The 18,517-nt window shown below is 32.6% G+C and overlaps 1 protein-coding gene across 1 annotated transcript in view; it reads right to left on the bottom strand.

Annotated features, from left to right (window-relative positions):
* Positions 1-14,654: 14,654 nt before the first annotated feature.
* Positions 14,655-18,517, bottom strand: part of LOC106464664 (chromosome transmission fidelity protein 8 homolog) — a 9,688-nt gene continuing 5,825 nt past the window's right edge. Inside the window, exons 2-3 of the mRNA XM_013924822.2 lie at positions 17,967-18,096; positions 14,655-16,969 (exon numbers count right to left, since the gene is read on the bottom strand). Coding sequence (XP_013780276.1) covers positions 16,661-16,969; positions 17,967-18,096 — 439 coding nt within the window. The 3' untranslated portion in view covers positions 14,655-16,660. The remainder of the gene's footprint in view (positions 16,970-17,966; positions 18,097-18,517) is intronic.

Here is an 18,517-nt window from a genome sequence, read left to right as displayed (position 1 = left end):
GGCAGCAAACCTCATAAGTGGCATGAGACTGTTGAAAAAAGAGGGGGGGTCAATCTTTAAACTGCTTCTCTTCCATTGCTATCTATCAGTTGCCCACCTTGTGTCCAACAAAGTCCAGCACAGAATAACTGATGTAGCACTTAGATGGTCTTATGGTCAGACCTGCTGCCCTGACTCAGCTCTCTGAGTTTCTTCAGGCGGTTTCCCATCTGGTTGTGTGTGTCAGAATGTTGTCCACATAATGCTCGATGTTGGTGGTTTTGTGCAACATCTTCCTCATCATGTGATTGAATGTCGCTGCTGAGTTGGCTAACCCAAACACCATCACAAAGGCTAGCTTCTCTTTAGATTCTGTCTCCATTGGGATCTACCAATAACTTTTACACTTATAATTAAGCGTAATGAAGATTACAAATATTTGGTCTATTACTGTGCCAAGCGTGCTCTAGTAGTTAGCGTACTGGGCTGTGTACAGAAATCCCAACATTAGAGCTGCGATTTGGCGATGAACACGTTCTGAACTTTCAGTTATCGGAGGCGTTATTGTTTATTTGTAATTAAGCACAAAGCTGCACAATTGGTTATCTGTGCTCTGCCCACCACGGGTATCGAAACCCGGATTCTAGCGTTGTAAGTCCGCAGATATACCGCTGTGCTACTGGGAGGGGGGGGGGCGTTATAACTGTGTCAGTTAAACTCGCTATCTGTTCAATAGAAGTAGGCTTATAGACGTTGGAGCTGTTGACTTTAACCGCCCCTCTCTAGTCCACAGTTTTACGTTAGGGTTAGCTATGCCTAAACTTTAGGAATTAGTGCTAACCCCTGTGTCGTATAAGATGTTCAGGCTGAAAATATGAAACATCAAAGTCTGTTGGTAAGATTTCTGTTTGTTTGCTGATTAGCCCTTTACTTAATTATTTAATCTATTACTTACACAAGGAATTCATTCTAGATGAATATTATACTAAGATTTTATTCAAAAAATTAACTACAACTGACTAGGCAGGCTTCCGATAAAGTTTCTATTTATATATAGGATATGTTCTTTTCTAATGCCAGAAAAGAACACATTCTTAATCTAAAGTTACTTTGATATCTTAATTCTAACATAAAGTAACGTATATAAATTAGTAAAATCCGAAATATATATGTATTCTACTGTGAGTCATTAAGGATATTAAATCTGGAAAGGAAAGGTTAAAGGGAAAAATTATAAGATAACTTATTAAATTTTATTATTTGTTTGAAATGCTTTTAGTTGTTATACAAAAACATATAAAAATTAAACTTGATGAGTTGCTAACTTTCTTTTTGACTTGTAAGAATGACGGCATAGGTACTGACTTTCACTACTCAGTTTCCTTTCATATCTGTTTATATATAGCCTACCTTTCTCTTTGGTATTCCTTTACTCTTTTCTTAGCCTTCAAAGGCTTCATTGAGCACGTCTTGGCTGTCTTTTTGGTGCTGGCAAAAATTTAAGAAACTGATTTCTCAGGCAAATTGACAATACCATTGTCAAAACGGCATTGACAAGTAGAATGTATGCTCTGTTTTTTTGTTTTTTGTTTTTTATATTTATTTGTATTACATAAAACTGTATATAAATGGAGATTGAATATGGTGGATCAACACAGGGAAAGATGGTCAACGTTCATGCAAAACCTGTGTGTGACAGATATAGTCTCTCAAGGACTAATCCCTTTCATAACAAACCTCAAGCAGAACAGATACTGACTGCAAGGATTGGCCGACTCATGAATATAGAACACCCAAACCCACGCTCCAAGAAAATGGCATTAGTTCTCAACATGCTGTTTTATGAATAAAAAATGCAAAGTGACATCTAGTTTCGCAGCCTTCAGTGGAATGTGCCTCTCGAATGTCTTAAGGCCTGATGTACGTAGCTTTTGTCTGTTACACAAGGCTTCACACAAACAACAACAAAAATGTCAGGGTTCCTCTAGAGGCTTCTCTACGTCTTCTGTCCATCCATTAATCAGAGAATGAGTAAACATTCAATCTATAGATGCTGCTCTTAGGTAGGTGAAAACGCAAGGTCTGGTAAGAATTTATATAGTGGAGACTCGAATATTGTGAAATGTTTTTATAATTAACACGTTGCTTTAAAAACTATAGAAATATGGACATGTAAATTCTTTTCCATTAACACTATGTGAATAAAGAATCATATAGCTATTAATGAAAGTCTTGTTAGCTATGTCTACAGTCAGATAGATTTTCATATATATATATATACATCGTGAACAGTATAACACTACTGGCAAGGAATTGTATTACAGTTAATGAACGTATGTTCATTGCACCCTAATCTAACGAACCGCTCATACAAATACTAAATTTTAATTTATTGTTGTTTGTACTTGCAATTTTCAAACAATGAGCTCAACCTCCAGTGTTTATTAAAATAGTAATAATAACGGAATTACATATTCTTTATTACATGTTAATAATTAATCATATTGAACTAGATTATATTAACTACATTCTATTAATTGAATATTCAAAAAACTGTAATAAATGAAGTACCTTTTGAGTTAATTAACAATAATACTTTTGCTTTGTACAAAGCAAAAATAATTTAACACATCCCTCAGGAGCCAATGGGTGTCTTTACACTACAATTTGTTGAATACTAAAAGTAAATTCAATCCGGAAACTCGCAAAGAGGGTTGTTTTGGACATATATTTTAGAGACAACTTCGAGACAAGTTTTCGTTTGTTAATAGATTTTTTTTGTGAAATACAGCATTCTCAAGTCTCCATACTAGCTAGTACTAAGGTCCACCTGCTGAGAGTAAATACAGTATATATCAATAAAGCCACATTATCAGCATCATTAATTAAGCAATTGCCAACCTTTCATGCTTCTGCTATCACCTGTTTACGTTTAGAGATACGAACGATTTCACCTGAGGGAAGGTCGAAGGATCACAATAGTCAGCAGTAGGATAAGCAAACAGGAACACTTTGAAAGCAGATACAGGCATAATATTGTTCTCGGCTTGCTGCACCATATCTACCAAGGTGATTCTAAACAATTCCTGAATACCTCTGCGTGTCATTTGAGGACTTCCATGCTTCTTGTGCTTGGCTGTTAAGCTCATGATGCGCTGGCGGATTTCAGTCACTTTACCACTTCAAATCACTTTTTGCAGCCCAAACGCTAAAAGAGTGCGGGAAAGGCCTTCATTTTAGCCAATAAAAATGACCAAAAAAATTCAGTTCAAATAAAGAAAATCTGGATTAGGTAGTGTTTTGTTTTGTTTTTTTCAACAAAAATGTCCCACACTGACTCGTGAGAGGCCTGTTAAATTTTCTAAATAAATTATTGTCGTCAACGTCCCTTCACCATGATTAAGGCAATATAATAAAATCAAGAGTAACGAACAGGGTGAGGATGGAACTTGTATTTCGATTTTCACGTATGGTGTAAGTCTTTAATGAAAATGAACACTATGGAATAGAAAACAAAACACTGATAAGTTAAATCCGAACTTGGAATAAATTGCATTTGAATGTCAAAGGAAAAGCAATTTCCTTAGCCATTCTATTGCGCTTTTCACCTTTAATTAACAGAGTAACTAAGCCTAACCTCATGAGATAACTATCAGGCCCAAATAGTGTTAACATACAGGTTTTCTTAATTTTTTAATTGTATTAGATACATAGATATTGTTGTGTGTTGAGAAAATAAATCAAAGAAATATGTTGTTTTTTGTACAAACGTTCAAATACACTGCTTATACTAAAAACTTTGAAGAAATTCACCACAAATTTTTATAAGCTTTATCACTGTTTTTTTAATTATTTACACTATGTATGATTTTCTTTCTAGTTTACCAAACCCGTTCTTCTCAAGTTACACAGATTTTAAATTACTTATCTGTTCATATGTAAAAGTGGTTTTCCTTACATTTGATTATAAAATCTTTGAATTCCCCCTGTATTTTATAATATAAGGAATACACCTTACGTTAAGGTTATGTTACAATGTTATTGTTACAAACGTAAGTATGCTGCCATAGTTTGGAACAAATCCGCTGGTGGGTCAGAAATACGTTTATGGACTTAAAACGTTCTAATCTGGGATTCGATTCCTCGCGGTGGACAGATACCTGGTAGTCCATTGTGTAATTTAGCACTAAAACAAATGTGGAAACCATGTAGGAATATATTACAACAGTTGCAGGCTTTTTTATGGACATATTGTTAGGTTTGGGCAATTTTCTACAAAATGCAATTTTTACAAGTGGCAGTGGAATAGGACTGTAATAGTTTGGCCATTGTTGTTTTAAATTAACATGCTATATTACTGATAGTTTAAAGAAGTAGGGAGTTGTAAATATTTCTAAAACATTATTTGGATATTTTACAGTAGTTACGAGAATTTTTAATCATTTTGGAATATTTTGAAACTAAGCTATAAAATTGAAATTGATTTATAATTACTCCATACTTGGAACAAATAAAACAATATAATTATATTGGGATAATTTTTAATCGTTAGGAGCATTGTTTGAATAGGTTGTAATAGTTTGGTATACAATTATAAAATATACTTAACATTTGCTGTAGACAAACGCTTTACTGTCACATCTTCTTCAGAGCGTTAACACTATAATTGAGTAAAAACCGAGACGTTGTAAATAAGACAGATATCATTTTGTCTGAAGTTTGACTTGTTTTTTGTCATTCATAAATGAATTTTTCGCGTTATAAGCCCTTAGTTTTACCGCTGAGCCACCGGGAGCATAAACGATTTTTTCAAGGTGTGTGTGTGTTTTTCTTATGGCAAAACCACATTGGGCTATCCGCTGTGTCCACCGAGGGGAATCGAACCTCTGATTTTAGCGTTGTAAATCCATAGACTTACCGCTGTCCCAACGAGGGACATATTTCAACCTAATCTTTAACTAGTTTACACAACTACAACAATGCTTGCTTCGCTTTTCATTTTTACAAACCACAAGGATGCTGCAGAATGTTTAGTCTGAAATAATGGTTTTTGTGTGAACGTGCACTATGCACACTCTAATTATTTTATATGGCTAAATAATTTGTTTTTATATGTTTTATATAAAAAAAAATCACGAATATGGTTTAGTTAAAGTCGAAATTAAAACTGTAGCTTTCTAGCAACTAGCATTAAATATTTTAATGTTACTAGTCAAGAAAGTTTTATACAGTTGCTCATCGCGTAAATGAGGAATAAAAGGTTTTTTTTGTTCAGTACGACACTCTATCTTTAATGAAAGAAAAGCATTTCATATGCTGTCTTTAATTTCTGCAAGCTTTTTATTTGTTTTACAGTTTACACTACCTAAACCCAAAGAAGTAGAAAAACATGAACATTCACTAAGGCACGAAAACGTGTCAGTGCGATTTTGGCGTCGCTATGCAAACTGGTGCGAACAATGGTCGAGGGGGGACCTAAAGCGGTTACATTAGAAATTTAATTTAGAAATTAAAGTAATTTAATACTATTTTATATCTATAAAGTTAGATAAAGACGTCGTTAATAAACAATATGTTAATATTGTTTTAATTCCATAATTTTAAAAGGAAATGTTTAAAGCAATTTACAATGTATTTTTCCTATTAGTATTACGTGACACTTGTTCATAATTCAATACCGTAACTTGAATTATGCCTTCGTATTTGAGGTACACCTATAACCGCGTGATTTTGACGTTACTGTTAGGCACGGTTCACACAACAATAAAATTAAATAAAACCAGATGTAAACTGTTACGAGCTTTAAGCTGTTCAGCATAAATAATTGCAGTACTATGCTACAGTCTGCAGGAAGAAAAAGAAAGAAAAGGTAATTTAAGTTTATTTCGTATTTTTTGTGGTGGTTACACGGTCGGTCAAATGAACCTAGGACATAGTCGGTATAGTGTTAGGGTAGTGGAAATTACTGCTAAAATATAGTTTTCCTGAAAATAAAAACTTTTGATATTCATTTCAGAGGGTCTAGAGGTTATGCAAATGAAATCTGAAAACTTTAAGATAAAAAAAATGTATTTAATCTTAACGTGAAAATCACCCTGCACTCGGACTAGCCAGAGTCTCAGTCAGACATTGACTTCATAATTTCAGAGACAAATCTTTAGTAAAAATACTTTATTAAAAAATATTGGTTTTTATGTACAATAGAACTAAAACGTTTATTTAAAGCTTACCTAATTTGGTGAAGATAGAATTAGTAAATTCGGAATTATATTAAACATTTGGTATAGCTTCACAAGAACAAAATGTTTGAAAACACAGAACTTTAACTTGAAGCCATATCGTCGTGTCACTATAGTTGTGCTGCTCGCAGCTGACACTATCTTAGCCAATGGGAGTAATCGTTATTGCTGGCGTACCTCTTTACTGTGGGGAAGTTATTAAAGTGTAACGTAGTTTATTCATCTGATAAAGTTTACAACAAGTTACAAAAAGCACTTTTCTGTGTTCATTCCTCGGTATTTATTGCCAAATCGTACGTTTTTAAGAGTATCTTATTTTTAATTGAATCGTAAAATTGTTCCTGTTTGAAAAGTGACATAGGAGAAAGAGCCAAGTTGGGTTACATACTTGGTATACTTAACATTGAATTTCCCTTTCATATGGATCAAACCGAGCGATCGTACGTCTGTCTTTGTAATATGCGATCCTCTTAGATTTGTTATTTCACTTCAAATTCATACTAAGGTACACAATGTACGCTTTGCTTGAAGCCACCTCCATCTAGTGAGAATATTAACAAGTTATTTATTTATAACTGTGGTCAAATATTTTAATTAAACTTAACGAGTGCCTTCTGTGCACAAATTACCAATAATAATGTTGTGTGAGTCTAATTTAACACAGCCTAAACAGATTTAGTGGCAAAATTTAATATTTCTTAATGATGTTCTTGCATTATGATTTATAAACCTAATTCTTATTTAGTTTCATTGTAGATTTCGGGCCAATTTCTTGACAATTTAATCTTACCATTTTAATATTTGGCATTTTCAACTTGAACTGTAGTCCATACGACCCATTTGTTAATCCACCAGGTCAGAGATATAGCCATCTTTAATCTAAAGTTACTGAACATAAAATCTTGATATAAAATGCACAATGAAGTTAATTCATTCCTTATCAGGAGGCACAATAAATCAACATAAAGATTAAGTCATTTCTGACTTGTTTCTTTCCAACTATATATCCAATATCAGGTCTATCTTTATGGTGGAACTCACCTCCTTCTCTTCAACAACAAATTTTTAAATTAGTCTAGTTATCATATATAATTTAATAAACTTATTGAAATTGTTCATATTATAATTTAAATTTGTACTTACTTTTGCTGAGATAATAAAAATGCTATATTTTTTTATTACAAAAATACTACTGTCTGATATTGTCTTCTAAATGCGAACAACGCGAAGACGTTTGTTGGTTTTAGCGCAAAAGTTTCACAATGAACTATTTGCATTGAATCCGATACTGTGATCGAACTCCGAATTTTAGTGTTATAAGCTCTAAATCTTACAAATGAGGAACCAGAGATCAGCATGCAGTTACTATAAAGCATATAATTAATTCTCACAGCTGACAGATAAATGCTGTATTTTTATGATCCACAATATCTACTACAAAAAACAAAGATTTTAAAGACAAATAGCAATGTAATTTAGTATTCTATCACAGTTTGCTATGAAGAAAAACTAAGTAGAGATATGGAAAATAAGGATAACAAAATTGTCTTTTTACGACCTTTGCAAGTATGTTTACTTATTTTTTATGTGAAATTGTTTGTACTAAATACATAAACAAATAACTGTTTATAAAGTAAAGGTGCACATTAGAGGAGTAATAGCACTGACAAATAGTATAGGCTTTCTTCTCTCTGCACTAAATATGTGGAGTTCTTGTTGCAGCACAGGTGTTATTACACTGCGGTAGGGCGTGCACCCAAGATTCTATCCCACGACATTCGGATCCCGAGACGTTTAAACATTAATAATAATAATCACTGAAAGAAATGGGAACCTTTCGATGGTATTCCCTAATTTTTTCTAATGTTGAGAACTTAAATATTAATTTCGAAGTGAATGTTGACATGCCTACTGAAAAATGAACTGGTCGACTACCACATCAAAGTTATCCCTCCATGTCTACTATCTTACATTAAAGACATTTTTTCTTTAACTGGACTTGTGAACCTAACAGTAAGGCCCTCCAGATACTCTTCTATGCATTATGGATATATCTTCTCTTTATACAAACATTCCATACGATGAAGGCCTGAAAGCCTTTGAACCTGCCCTATTGAAATTTGACAAATTCAAAACACAGAATATCATAGACTCGTTATTACTCTTAATGGCTTTGAAATTAATAATGACTTCTTTATTCAGACAAAAGGCATGGCTATATGTACTAAAATGGCGCCAAACTGTGCCAATATTTTATAGAAATATTAGCTACATTATTATAATTTTAACGTCAGAGTTCTAGCAGAACTGAAAACGTTGATTTCTGGCCTCAGATTAAATATCAGCAAACTCACCTTTATTCGAAGGCTCTGTTCATCACTGATCCTAATTAATATATCAAACACAAGAGAATGAACAGGAACACCACACTAGTGTGTGTTCAAGTACATTGGACTTAGCTGCTGATCTTAGTTTAGCATGTTCTTTTATATATGTTAGTCATTTTATTTTAGTATAACCAATATAACCCTGCTGACAGCAGGGACAAGTAAATTTATAAACAACAAAAAGAGGATTGTAAAGATGGAACTCGGCCCTTAAGTTAAAAAACAAACAAACAATTAAGGCGACAGTTAGGTTTCAAAATGCACCTCAGCTGTATCCGCGGGTATACCTTACAGATAAAATTTTTCTACTGTTCCTAATAATCAGAGAGTATTTATCGATATAGGGTAAACTAACAACCACAGAGTTTGTAGTACATCATAAATACCAAATGTAGCAACACTTCGCTTATTTAGATAACAACGGTGTATTCCACCAGCAAAATGGCCTGGAAAATTATTTTTACAAAATAATGCTTTGATATTCAAAAAAGCCTTTATGTAAACCGTCATATGTGCTACATATCTCATAAGTACGATGAAGAACTATTTAAATTGTCTTTAAAGATGATAGGAATGAAACTTACAAAATTAAAATATAATCCCTGTAACAGTTTTTTTTTATTATATGCTTCACATTTAAAATGTCCATTGTTATTTATTACAGTGTCTAGGAATAGAAGTTTATGTTCCTCCTGACTTTCAACAGTAAACTTCATTCTGCTGTGTCTAGTATTCACGTATTGTAAAAATTCGAAAAACCTGATCAGATTTTTTTTAATGGCAAAGGTGTAATCAACAAACCTGCAACAGTAAAAAGAGGTTTAAACTCTTGTGGGCAGTTGTCCAACCATTGTTTTTCATGGAAACACAAAAACAATTTGGAGCCAGTCTTGAACCCTCAATTTGATCATACAACTTATTATCCAAAACGAAATGAAACTATTTAACAATAAAGTTGATTATTATGAAAAAAAAAACTGATTTCGGAATGCTTACTTCGTTGGAGTTATCGTCACAAATCAGATCGGTACACAACCGTATAGTCTCTTCTAATGACATATTATTATATAATGATTCAATCTCAAAATTGGCACATTAAACATTACTATCAAATTTCAGTTGCTGAATTTCGTGTCAGAACTTAAACTGTCTTATGAGGTGTATTCATTTGTGGTGAACTTATTTTAGAAATTCTACCTAAAATCAGGCCAAAGCGTGATTATAAGTTCCAATATTGGATAATATGGGTCGTAAGGGGCATCCTGCTTTATGAACTTTTGGTAACCTATAGAAGATTCCTGGTTGACTTCCTGATGTTCTGATTATAAGTTTTAATATTGGATAATATTGGTCGTAAGGAGCATCTTGCTTTATGAACTTTTGGTAACCTATAGAAGATTCCTGGTTGACTTCCTGATGTTCTGATTATAAGTTTTAATATTGGATAATATTGGTCGTAAGGAGCATCCTGCTTTATGAACTTTTGGTAACCTATAGAAGATTCCTGGTTGACTTCCTGATGTTCTGATTATAAGTTTTAATATTGGATACTATTGGTCGTAAGGAGCATCTTGCTTTATGAACTTTTGGTAATAGAATATTGGATACTATTGGTCGTAAGGGGCATCTTGCTTTATGAACTTTTGGTAACCTATAGAAGATTCCTCGTTGACTTCCTGATAGTCTAATATTCCCAAACTATGCTTCTAGCAAATATCGTTGTAATTTAGTTTCCCATTTATCAGTAGATCATATTGAAGTTTCACAAATTTAGTAGAATCACTTACAATTTCTTCTGCCTTTCTTAAATATTCATCTTTATCTAAAATAACAAACTATTCCCTTTATCTGACTTAGAAATAACATTGCTATTATTTTTACTAAGATTTGTAAAGTTTCAAATTCTTCTGATATTAAATGTTTGTAATTACTATTATAGTTATTAAAAGCAGTCAAGGCTAACCCACTAATGTCAGTTCTAACATTGCTAAAAGATTGTCCTGATTCGTTCCAAATATGTTGATGTGACAGTAAATAACCAGAAAAATAATCTTCAAATTTAATTTTAATTGGATGAAGTGTCCAAACTTACAACGCCAAATTCTGGGGTTCGATTCCCTGCAGTGGTCACAGCGGATAACCCAATGTGGCTTTTAAAACAATTCTATTTGGAATACTAAAATATAAATCACGAATCAAAACCCTTTTCTCAACATATACTTAGAATAGTAAAATATTACTTAATCAGGATTTTCTGTTAAAGACTTTATACCTAACTATCGACTCAAATTATTATCTTATTCAATGGTCTGTTGTTGTTGTTTTTTTTAACTTTTCGCCAGTTTTATTATTTTGTACCCGAGTTTGCAAATACTTACACCAAGGCCCGAAATTAACGTTCTCAGTTCTTCTAGCATTTTTATGGGAAACTTGGAAATTAGATTATTAGAAAGTTACAAAGACGAACCAAAAAATTTGGAGATGCTACATTAATAGTATGTTTTTCACCTGGGTAGAAAACGAAGATTCCCTGTCATTATTTTACAGACATCTAAACTTCTTTCATAATTCTATTAAATTCACTTTGGATTACTTTGATACACAGACCTACTATTCAGATTCTAACACTGACAAATGATTGAATAAACACTGACCTGGACCAAAAACCGACCTATAGCCCACAATAGCTGCACTAAACGTAATATTATTCTCAGTTTCAAGATAATCTGCGTTGACAGTAAGAACTATGAAAGTCACATTAATTTCTTAAAAAAAAAAAAAGATATTATGGCGAAAAGGTTATAACCACAACACTATGATAAAACAAATTGACAAAGCTTACAATATTTCCCGCGAAAATGCTTTGAATCAACTACTGAATACAAACTCTTCCCTTATTCCATTGATTACTTGTCCTATTATCCAAAATTAAGAAACCTTCCCCGAATCCACGCAAATATTAGACAAGTTTGTTTAATAACAGGATCAAACAGGAAATTGATAGAATATTATTTATTTGAAAACTCAACTGAGTTATGTGAGAAATGTTGGGGTTTTACGTGAAACAGTATTACAAACAAAGCAAAAACTACAAGTGTAGTTGATAGATGAGTACACAATCACCTCCACTAGACCTGTGAATCGAGCAACAGCTTTCGGTCTCGATGTGAATGTTTTGTAATAGTATTGCCATGTGACTGGTCATTTTCTCACAGCATTCATTTGCTGTACATATCGATATTATCTATTAAGCTAGCAAAGGATATGTTACAGTCATTGACCTTTTTGAAACAGATGTGTGACATTACTGCAATATCTTCTTGGGCAGAGTAGATATTATCTGTTACAGAGAACAAAGGAAACTAGAATGAAACAATTTCAGTGGTTTTCTAAACCAGATGTTTATGTCAAAACTGCATAGAAACTAACAAAACAAAACATTTAAAAAAACCTATATTTCTAAATATGGTGGAATCCATACAAGCCATTTCTTGTATTAAAAGTGCAGTATTAGGCCTGTTCTTGTTGTCCATGTCGACTTGCCAGTATTCACATGCCAAATCCAATGGGAAACTTCTTACACATCCATACATTCATCTGTTTGCATGCAATAAAGGAAAGGCATCAACACGAATTATCATGTTCACCTGTCTGAAATTACATAGAACCTCAGCATACCTTCTTTTTTCTGAATAATCACAACAGGAGATGACAAAGCACTCTATTAAGGTTGCATGGCTTTGTCCTCCAACATCCACTGTATTTCAGACTGCTGACAACCCTAATGCTCCAGGAAAGCTGGCACAGTTGCTTTATCAAACATATTTTACCCATATCTATGTGATGTTGAGTCACCATTGTTTGAATGAATTGGCCATCTGATCCCACAAATACATTGAATTTTCACCCCAACTAGTCATTGAGTTGTTTCTGCTGCATTGGGTCTAGAGTGTTCGAAAAATTCTCAACCTATGATCTCAGGTGCACTAAGAGTTATAAACTTGCCTTTAACACAGAGCAAAGGATGCAACCCAAAAATTATTGTTCGCATTAGTTACTTCCACTTCATTTAATGCACCTACAACCATTCTAATGTACAATTGGATACCCAATTGTCCATAACTATAAAACAGCACCAATACTTTATTCCATGTTAGAGAGGAAATTTACAGAATAATTTGAATATGAAACCTCAACCGAATTTTAAACTATGAGAAATAAAGAGGTTAGACACAAACATTAATTGAAACACCTTTTGTTACAAAGACTGTGAAAAAACATAATGCATACCTGCATAGATGAGTGAACAACAACCTCTACTGGACCTGTGAATCAATCAACAACTTTCTGTCTCCTGAAATGAATCTCAGCAGAACACACGATAGCCAGGTAGAACTAAGGCTCTATAATGATACAGGAAATATTGATTCTCCTGTTTTATGGAAATATCACATTGTGACTAGTCATTCTTTCACAGCATTTGTTGACTGTAACATACACACATCATCCATTCAGCCAACATAGGACATTACAGTTGGTGACCCTTTCAACACAGATGTGCAGTGTTACTGTCTGAAATATCCCATCAGGCAGAATAGATATTATTTGCTTCAGAGAACAAAAGCAAATAAAATTAAACAATTTCAATGATTTTTTGGAACACGTGTATTTGTCAAAATTTCCCAGAAACAAAGTACATGAAAAATTTTAAAACTTCTTATTTTGCTAAAGATTGTGGAAATAATATGACATGCTTGGTTATTACACAGTGAATTCACACTATTTGATTACAGTAGTCTAAGAATTGGCAGTGGGAGCAGTTAAATAGGCATCTCCCTTCTTGCCTATCAAACTTAGGGACAGCTTGTGCAGATATGCCTTTTGTAAGTTTGCTGAACATCTGAAACAGAAAACTTATAGCCTATCCACTGCCCAATAATGTGGAGTGCATTTTTGTTGCAGTAATGGGATGCAAACCACAAATCTTCATATTCACAGTCTGGACTTTTGGTAAGATAGAAGATACATAAAGATTGTTTCCCACAAGCCTCACATGTACCTGAATAAATATAGTCAACCAATATATGTTAATTTTCATTAGTATCATACATTTATTCCATTTTGATAGCTTCAGTCACTGCACTTTAGCAGTGGAAATAACTAATATTACAACAAATGATATTTGTGTGTATTTTATGTTAAAAATGTTAGTTTTTAAATACGTAGTAAAACTTCATCGCAAGATTAATCAGTAAAAGTAAATTCTTACTGTTTCTCATGAAAACACACTTAGCAGCAATGATTATTGATGCAACTTAAAATTTTATAATTTTTTTAAATCTTGGAGACCAAGGGTTTTTTGCATTTACACAATTTTGCAAAGAATCAAACCTTGATCATTAACTGTGACATAGAAACAAAATTATTGAGGAAGCATATTGTGTGAAGGTTATTAATATGTATTTATAAAACATATGATTCTGATCATGTGTGTAGATTTATGTTATACATGTATTTCATTACAAATCTGATTAATATGAAGAACACTGCAACTCTTTGCATATTTTTTTATTACTACTGTTTTACACTAGGCACTAGATCATTTTAGATAATTACCTTAAAGTAAAAAAATGCATTATTAATGTAAAGACTTATTGAATATATGATTACATTATTATTAGAAAATACACTGAAGAAAAAAATCAAATCAGCAAATAAGAATTTTCTAGAATTTTTTCAATTTTGCAAATTTCAATATGGAACAAAACTAATTTTAAAAAGTATTTAATACAATGTCTAGTAAAGTATATATACTTATATGTACTGCCATGCCAAAAATATCTGGCCAACCCTTGAACATGTGGCATGGCCAGCCAAGAGAATTCGATGACGAGGAACCCACTTTGAGACTAATATTGCTTGGAGACAACTTGAATGGGTAATGAAAAAAAACTTTAATATAAGTTTAACAAAACAGCAAATGTACAACATTTCGACAAGGTTTTGTCATCATTAAATTGTACCTGATGATAACAGAACCTTGTCAAAACATTGTACATTTGCTGTTATGTCAAACTTATATTAAAGTTTTTTCTTCATTACTCATTCAAGCCATTTTCAAGCATTATTACACAACAGAGAAGTACATTAGTAGTGCTGAAGTGCATGCAATGTTCATAAATATTCTGAATTTCATTAACTTCAAAAGAATAGTACAGGCTATTGAAAGTGTAAAAAAACTATACTATTTGGTCACATTCAATACCATAGGAAAAAAACACATTAACACGAATGTCTATTTATTAGAGTTGTGAAAAAGAATGCTAGATATGGTCTTGTACGTAATATCATAGTGATTGTACTGTATTCCTGTGGCTACATGTGAATGGGTTGAGTTACACAAACATCACACCACACTTAAGAATGCTTGAATAATTTCAAGGGGGTATTTGATCTCATTTTCTACTACCATTTGATATAAGACCTAACATTACTGGTATCTTGATAATTGGATACAATTTCAGACTGTACTGAACCAACGAAAGAGAAATGTGGTAGGGGTATTATGCTGAGGTCTACATTTTCTTAAGTATCTGCTTGTCAAAATGCCCATGTACATTAATAGCTCTTAACACAGTCTAGAGGCCACAAGTGGTGGATTTATTTATTCAGTAGACCAATGTATTATTCCAGCAGGATAATGCTCCCTGCCACAAAATATGTGACACCCATGCACTTTATCAACGTAGCAATATAATCTTTGAATGGCACATTTAGAGTCCAGTTTCTAAACCTTGTAAAACATTTGTGAGACCATCCAAAGGGGTTAATTGGAAAGGCTAGACTACAGCTTTGCAGTCATCAACTGGTTAAGCTTTTGAAATAACAACTGAAACAAATGATATCACATGCTTGATAGAAACAAGTTCAGAACATGTCATCACAGAGCAGAAATACTAAATACAGAACAAGGGTGGTATTACACAATTATAAGAAGTAATAACTTCACTATCCCTTTCCTTTATGACTACATCTGGATACTTTTGGCAGGGCAGTGCACAAGTGTAACTTTGTTTATCACTAGCAAGATTACTTTTAGCAAACAATGGAAAAGTTAAACTTTCTGGTAACTATTTTACTCTTTTGCTCCAATTTACCAAGATTGTTTTAATTATTTCCAATGTAGATATTCCAAGTCTGCTAATATTGAAGATACTCCATATTAACATACTTATTTTTCTAACAGTCATTCACATTTCAAAAAACATTTAAATAAAAACTAATCTGTTATGTATTTTAAGGTAAAGATACAAAGGCACTATCCACCACCATCTCTAATTTCAAACTAATGACCAGAGGGATGGCACCCATGATAAGAGATTGTCTGTCACTCTTACAACACATCCACAGCTTAAAGTGCAGGTAATATTTTGTGGTATCTCACAGATTCATCCCAGTTTGTCTGTTCTGAAATCCTGAGCTCTACCACAAGGCCAACCCATACCCCAGATTGTTTATGTAACCCTTTTTATTATCAACATGTGCAGTACATTATGAACCCATATTTAATGTTGTTTCAGAGTATAAAGATACCATTTCATTATTAAAATATGTTTTACAGTCTCTTATTACAATTATAATGCAATTATTCTCAGTAAAAGTTTTGTGGAAAATAAAAATGTACTTCTTTTTGATAACTTGGTAATAGAAGGGTTAATAATCAGAATTTTTGAAATAATAAAAATCGAAATATGTTTAGTACTAACCTCATTCCTATATTAGTTCATCTGCAAAAAACATTCCAAATTTACTACACAATCAGAAAATTGCTCAAAAATTCAACATATTTTTATTTTGTATATTTTCCCCAATTCCAAAGTATACAACATACTGGTATACTTGTGGTCTTATATAAAACCCTGTTATATATGTTCATTGCATATTCTACAGATGCTTCTAAAGGCTGCTCATATTTTAACATCTTCCTTATCTGTGCACACTGGATTCTTATAAAAAATCAATATTGTAGCTTAAGTCTGTATATTATTACTTAAGTTAAAGCTTCTTTGGGACATTGGTAACAATAGGCTTGGGCCGAGTTTTGAATAAGATCTTCTTCCGAACAATTGCATGCACTTCATAATAAGTGGAATAATTATGTTTATCATATAAGTTTTCAATACTAACAGATACTTCTGAAGCTTCTTCTTCTTGTGTGTGTTCAAGAGATTTCTGTGACCTCAACATATTGGCTTCATGATGGTGTTCTGTAAGGGAATTCTTTTTACGTAGAACAATGAAAGGTTTATCCACATCTACAGTTTTACCAAACAAGATGTGGTGTCCAATAATTAAAATAGCACCCTACAGCAGAAAGGAAAAGAACTGGATTACAATACAAAAAAAAGGTTGTATTTTAAACATTCTGTCTATAATTTAGTTTAACCAAGCCATATGTACTACTTGGTACTTTATGAAATGTACTCAATTCAAAAGTCTAAAATTATTTAGCAAAATTTCATTACAACAGTTCAACCCATAAAACAAACATATACATTCATACAACAACCAGTTAATAAAGATAAAGATGGTAGTTAGGACAAGCATTATTTATTTATAAGAGTTCAAATGCTTCAGAATTCACTTATTCCATCACCAGTGTTCTTAAAACAATTTGTACTGAAATATATTAATACAAATTATGTGAAATCCAAAAGATATTGGAAAACATGAACAGAACAAATTAACAGTAGAATAACCACATGAAATAAATAAGAGATTACCATCAAAACATTAATAATAAAATATTGTGGCAAACTTATTTTTAGCTAAGTGTATGTGTTTTATTATAGCAAAGCCACATCGGGCTATCTGCTGTGTCTACTGAGGGGAATCGAACCCCTGATTCTAGCATCGTAAATTTAAAAACTTGCTGCTGTCCCACTGGGGGACTTTTAGCTAAGATAGCATAAATTGTAAATAAAATACTAATACCTTGTTTTCAGACATCTCTAATGATGAAAAAAGTGCATTCTGAAATGTTTGACTCAGAAAATGTTTTCCATCCTTGTCTTTTGTCTTCATTAGTAAACTTTGTTTATACTCTTGTTTATTTAATGTCAGTAACAACAACCAGTTTATTAAATTATAAAATATTTTAATTTATTCTTTGAGTGTTATAGTATAATTTACAATTTAGAAATGGACAATTAAACTCTCACATTCAAATACTGCATTAGGAATTTGGTAACCTATTCTCCAATAACAAAGACTAAACTTTGTTTCCTATAGTCTAAAACGTTTTCATTTTGTTAACACATTCATCCAAGATAAATATAGTAAAACACAAACTTATTTTTGCCTTTTTTGTATAATGTAAGTCTCCAACAAAGGAACCATGCATTTCTTGACCACTTTTTGATTCCAAATCTCCTTGTAATTCTACCACTGCCCAATCTGGAACACCTGATTTACTATCTTCACTAGTTGGCCTGAAAAGGTAAGTAAAATATTAATCTAAATCAAACAACTCAATATAATAACATCATTGACTGATTGCACATAATGCAAAATACCAATAAGGAAGGAAGGTTAATGCATGTTTTTGATGTGTTTATTATATTGTTACGACAGCAGAAGTCACGTGATGCTAATAACACGTCACGAGATTCTAGAAAGATCATGTCCGTTCGTGAAGCCTCGAGTGTTCTCCAGACGCCCTCTATTTCGTATATATAAGACCAGCTAGAAGTGATGGCATATATATAAATAATTGCAGATTAAAGAGTTAGAGACTGACAATTGAGTCAAGCGTAGTAGTAAAGTGCGTGAATCGTTCGTTGTGAATTATAGGGTGTGTTTAACCCGATGACTACCGGCTACTAACTTTCTTAGTAGGCAATGCAAGTCTTG

Source organism: Limulus polyphemus, unplaced genomic scaffold (genome assembly GCF_000517525.1).
Source record: "Limulus polyphemus unplaced genomic scaffold, Limulus_polyphemus-2.1.2 Scaffold1713, whole genome shotgun sequence".
NCBI classification, from domain to species: Eukaryota; Metazoa; Arthropoda; class Merostomata; order Xiphosura; family Limulidae; genus Limulus; species Limulus polyphemus.
Note: the sequence above shows the minus strand (reverse complement) of the source record. Positions and strands in the feature narration are given on the sequence as shown.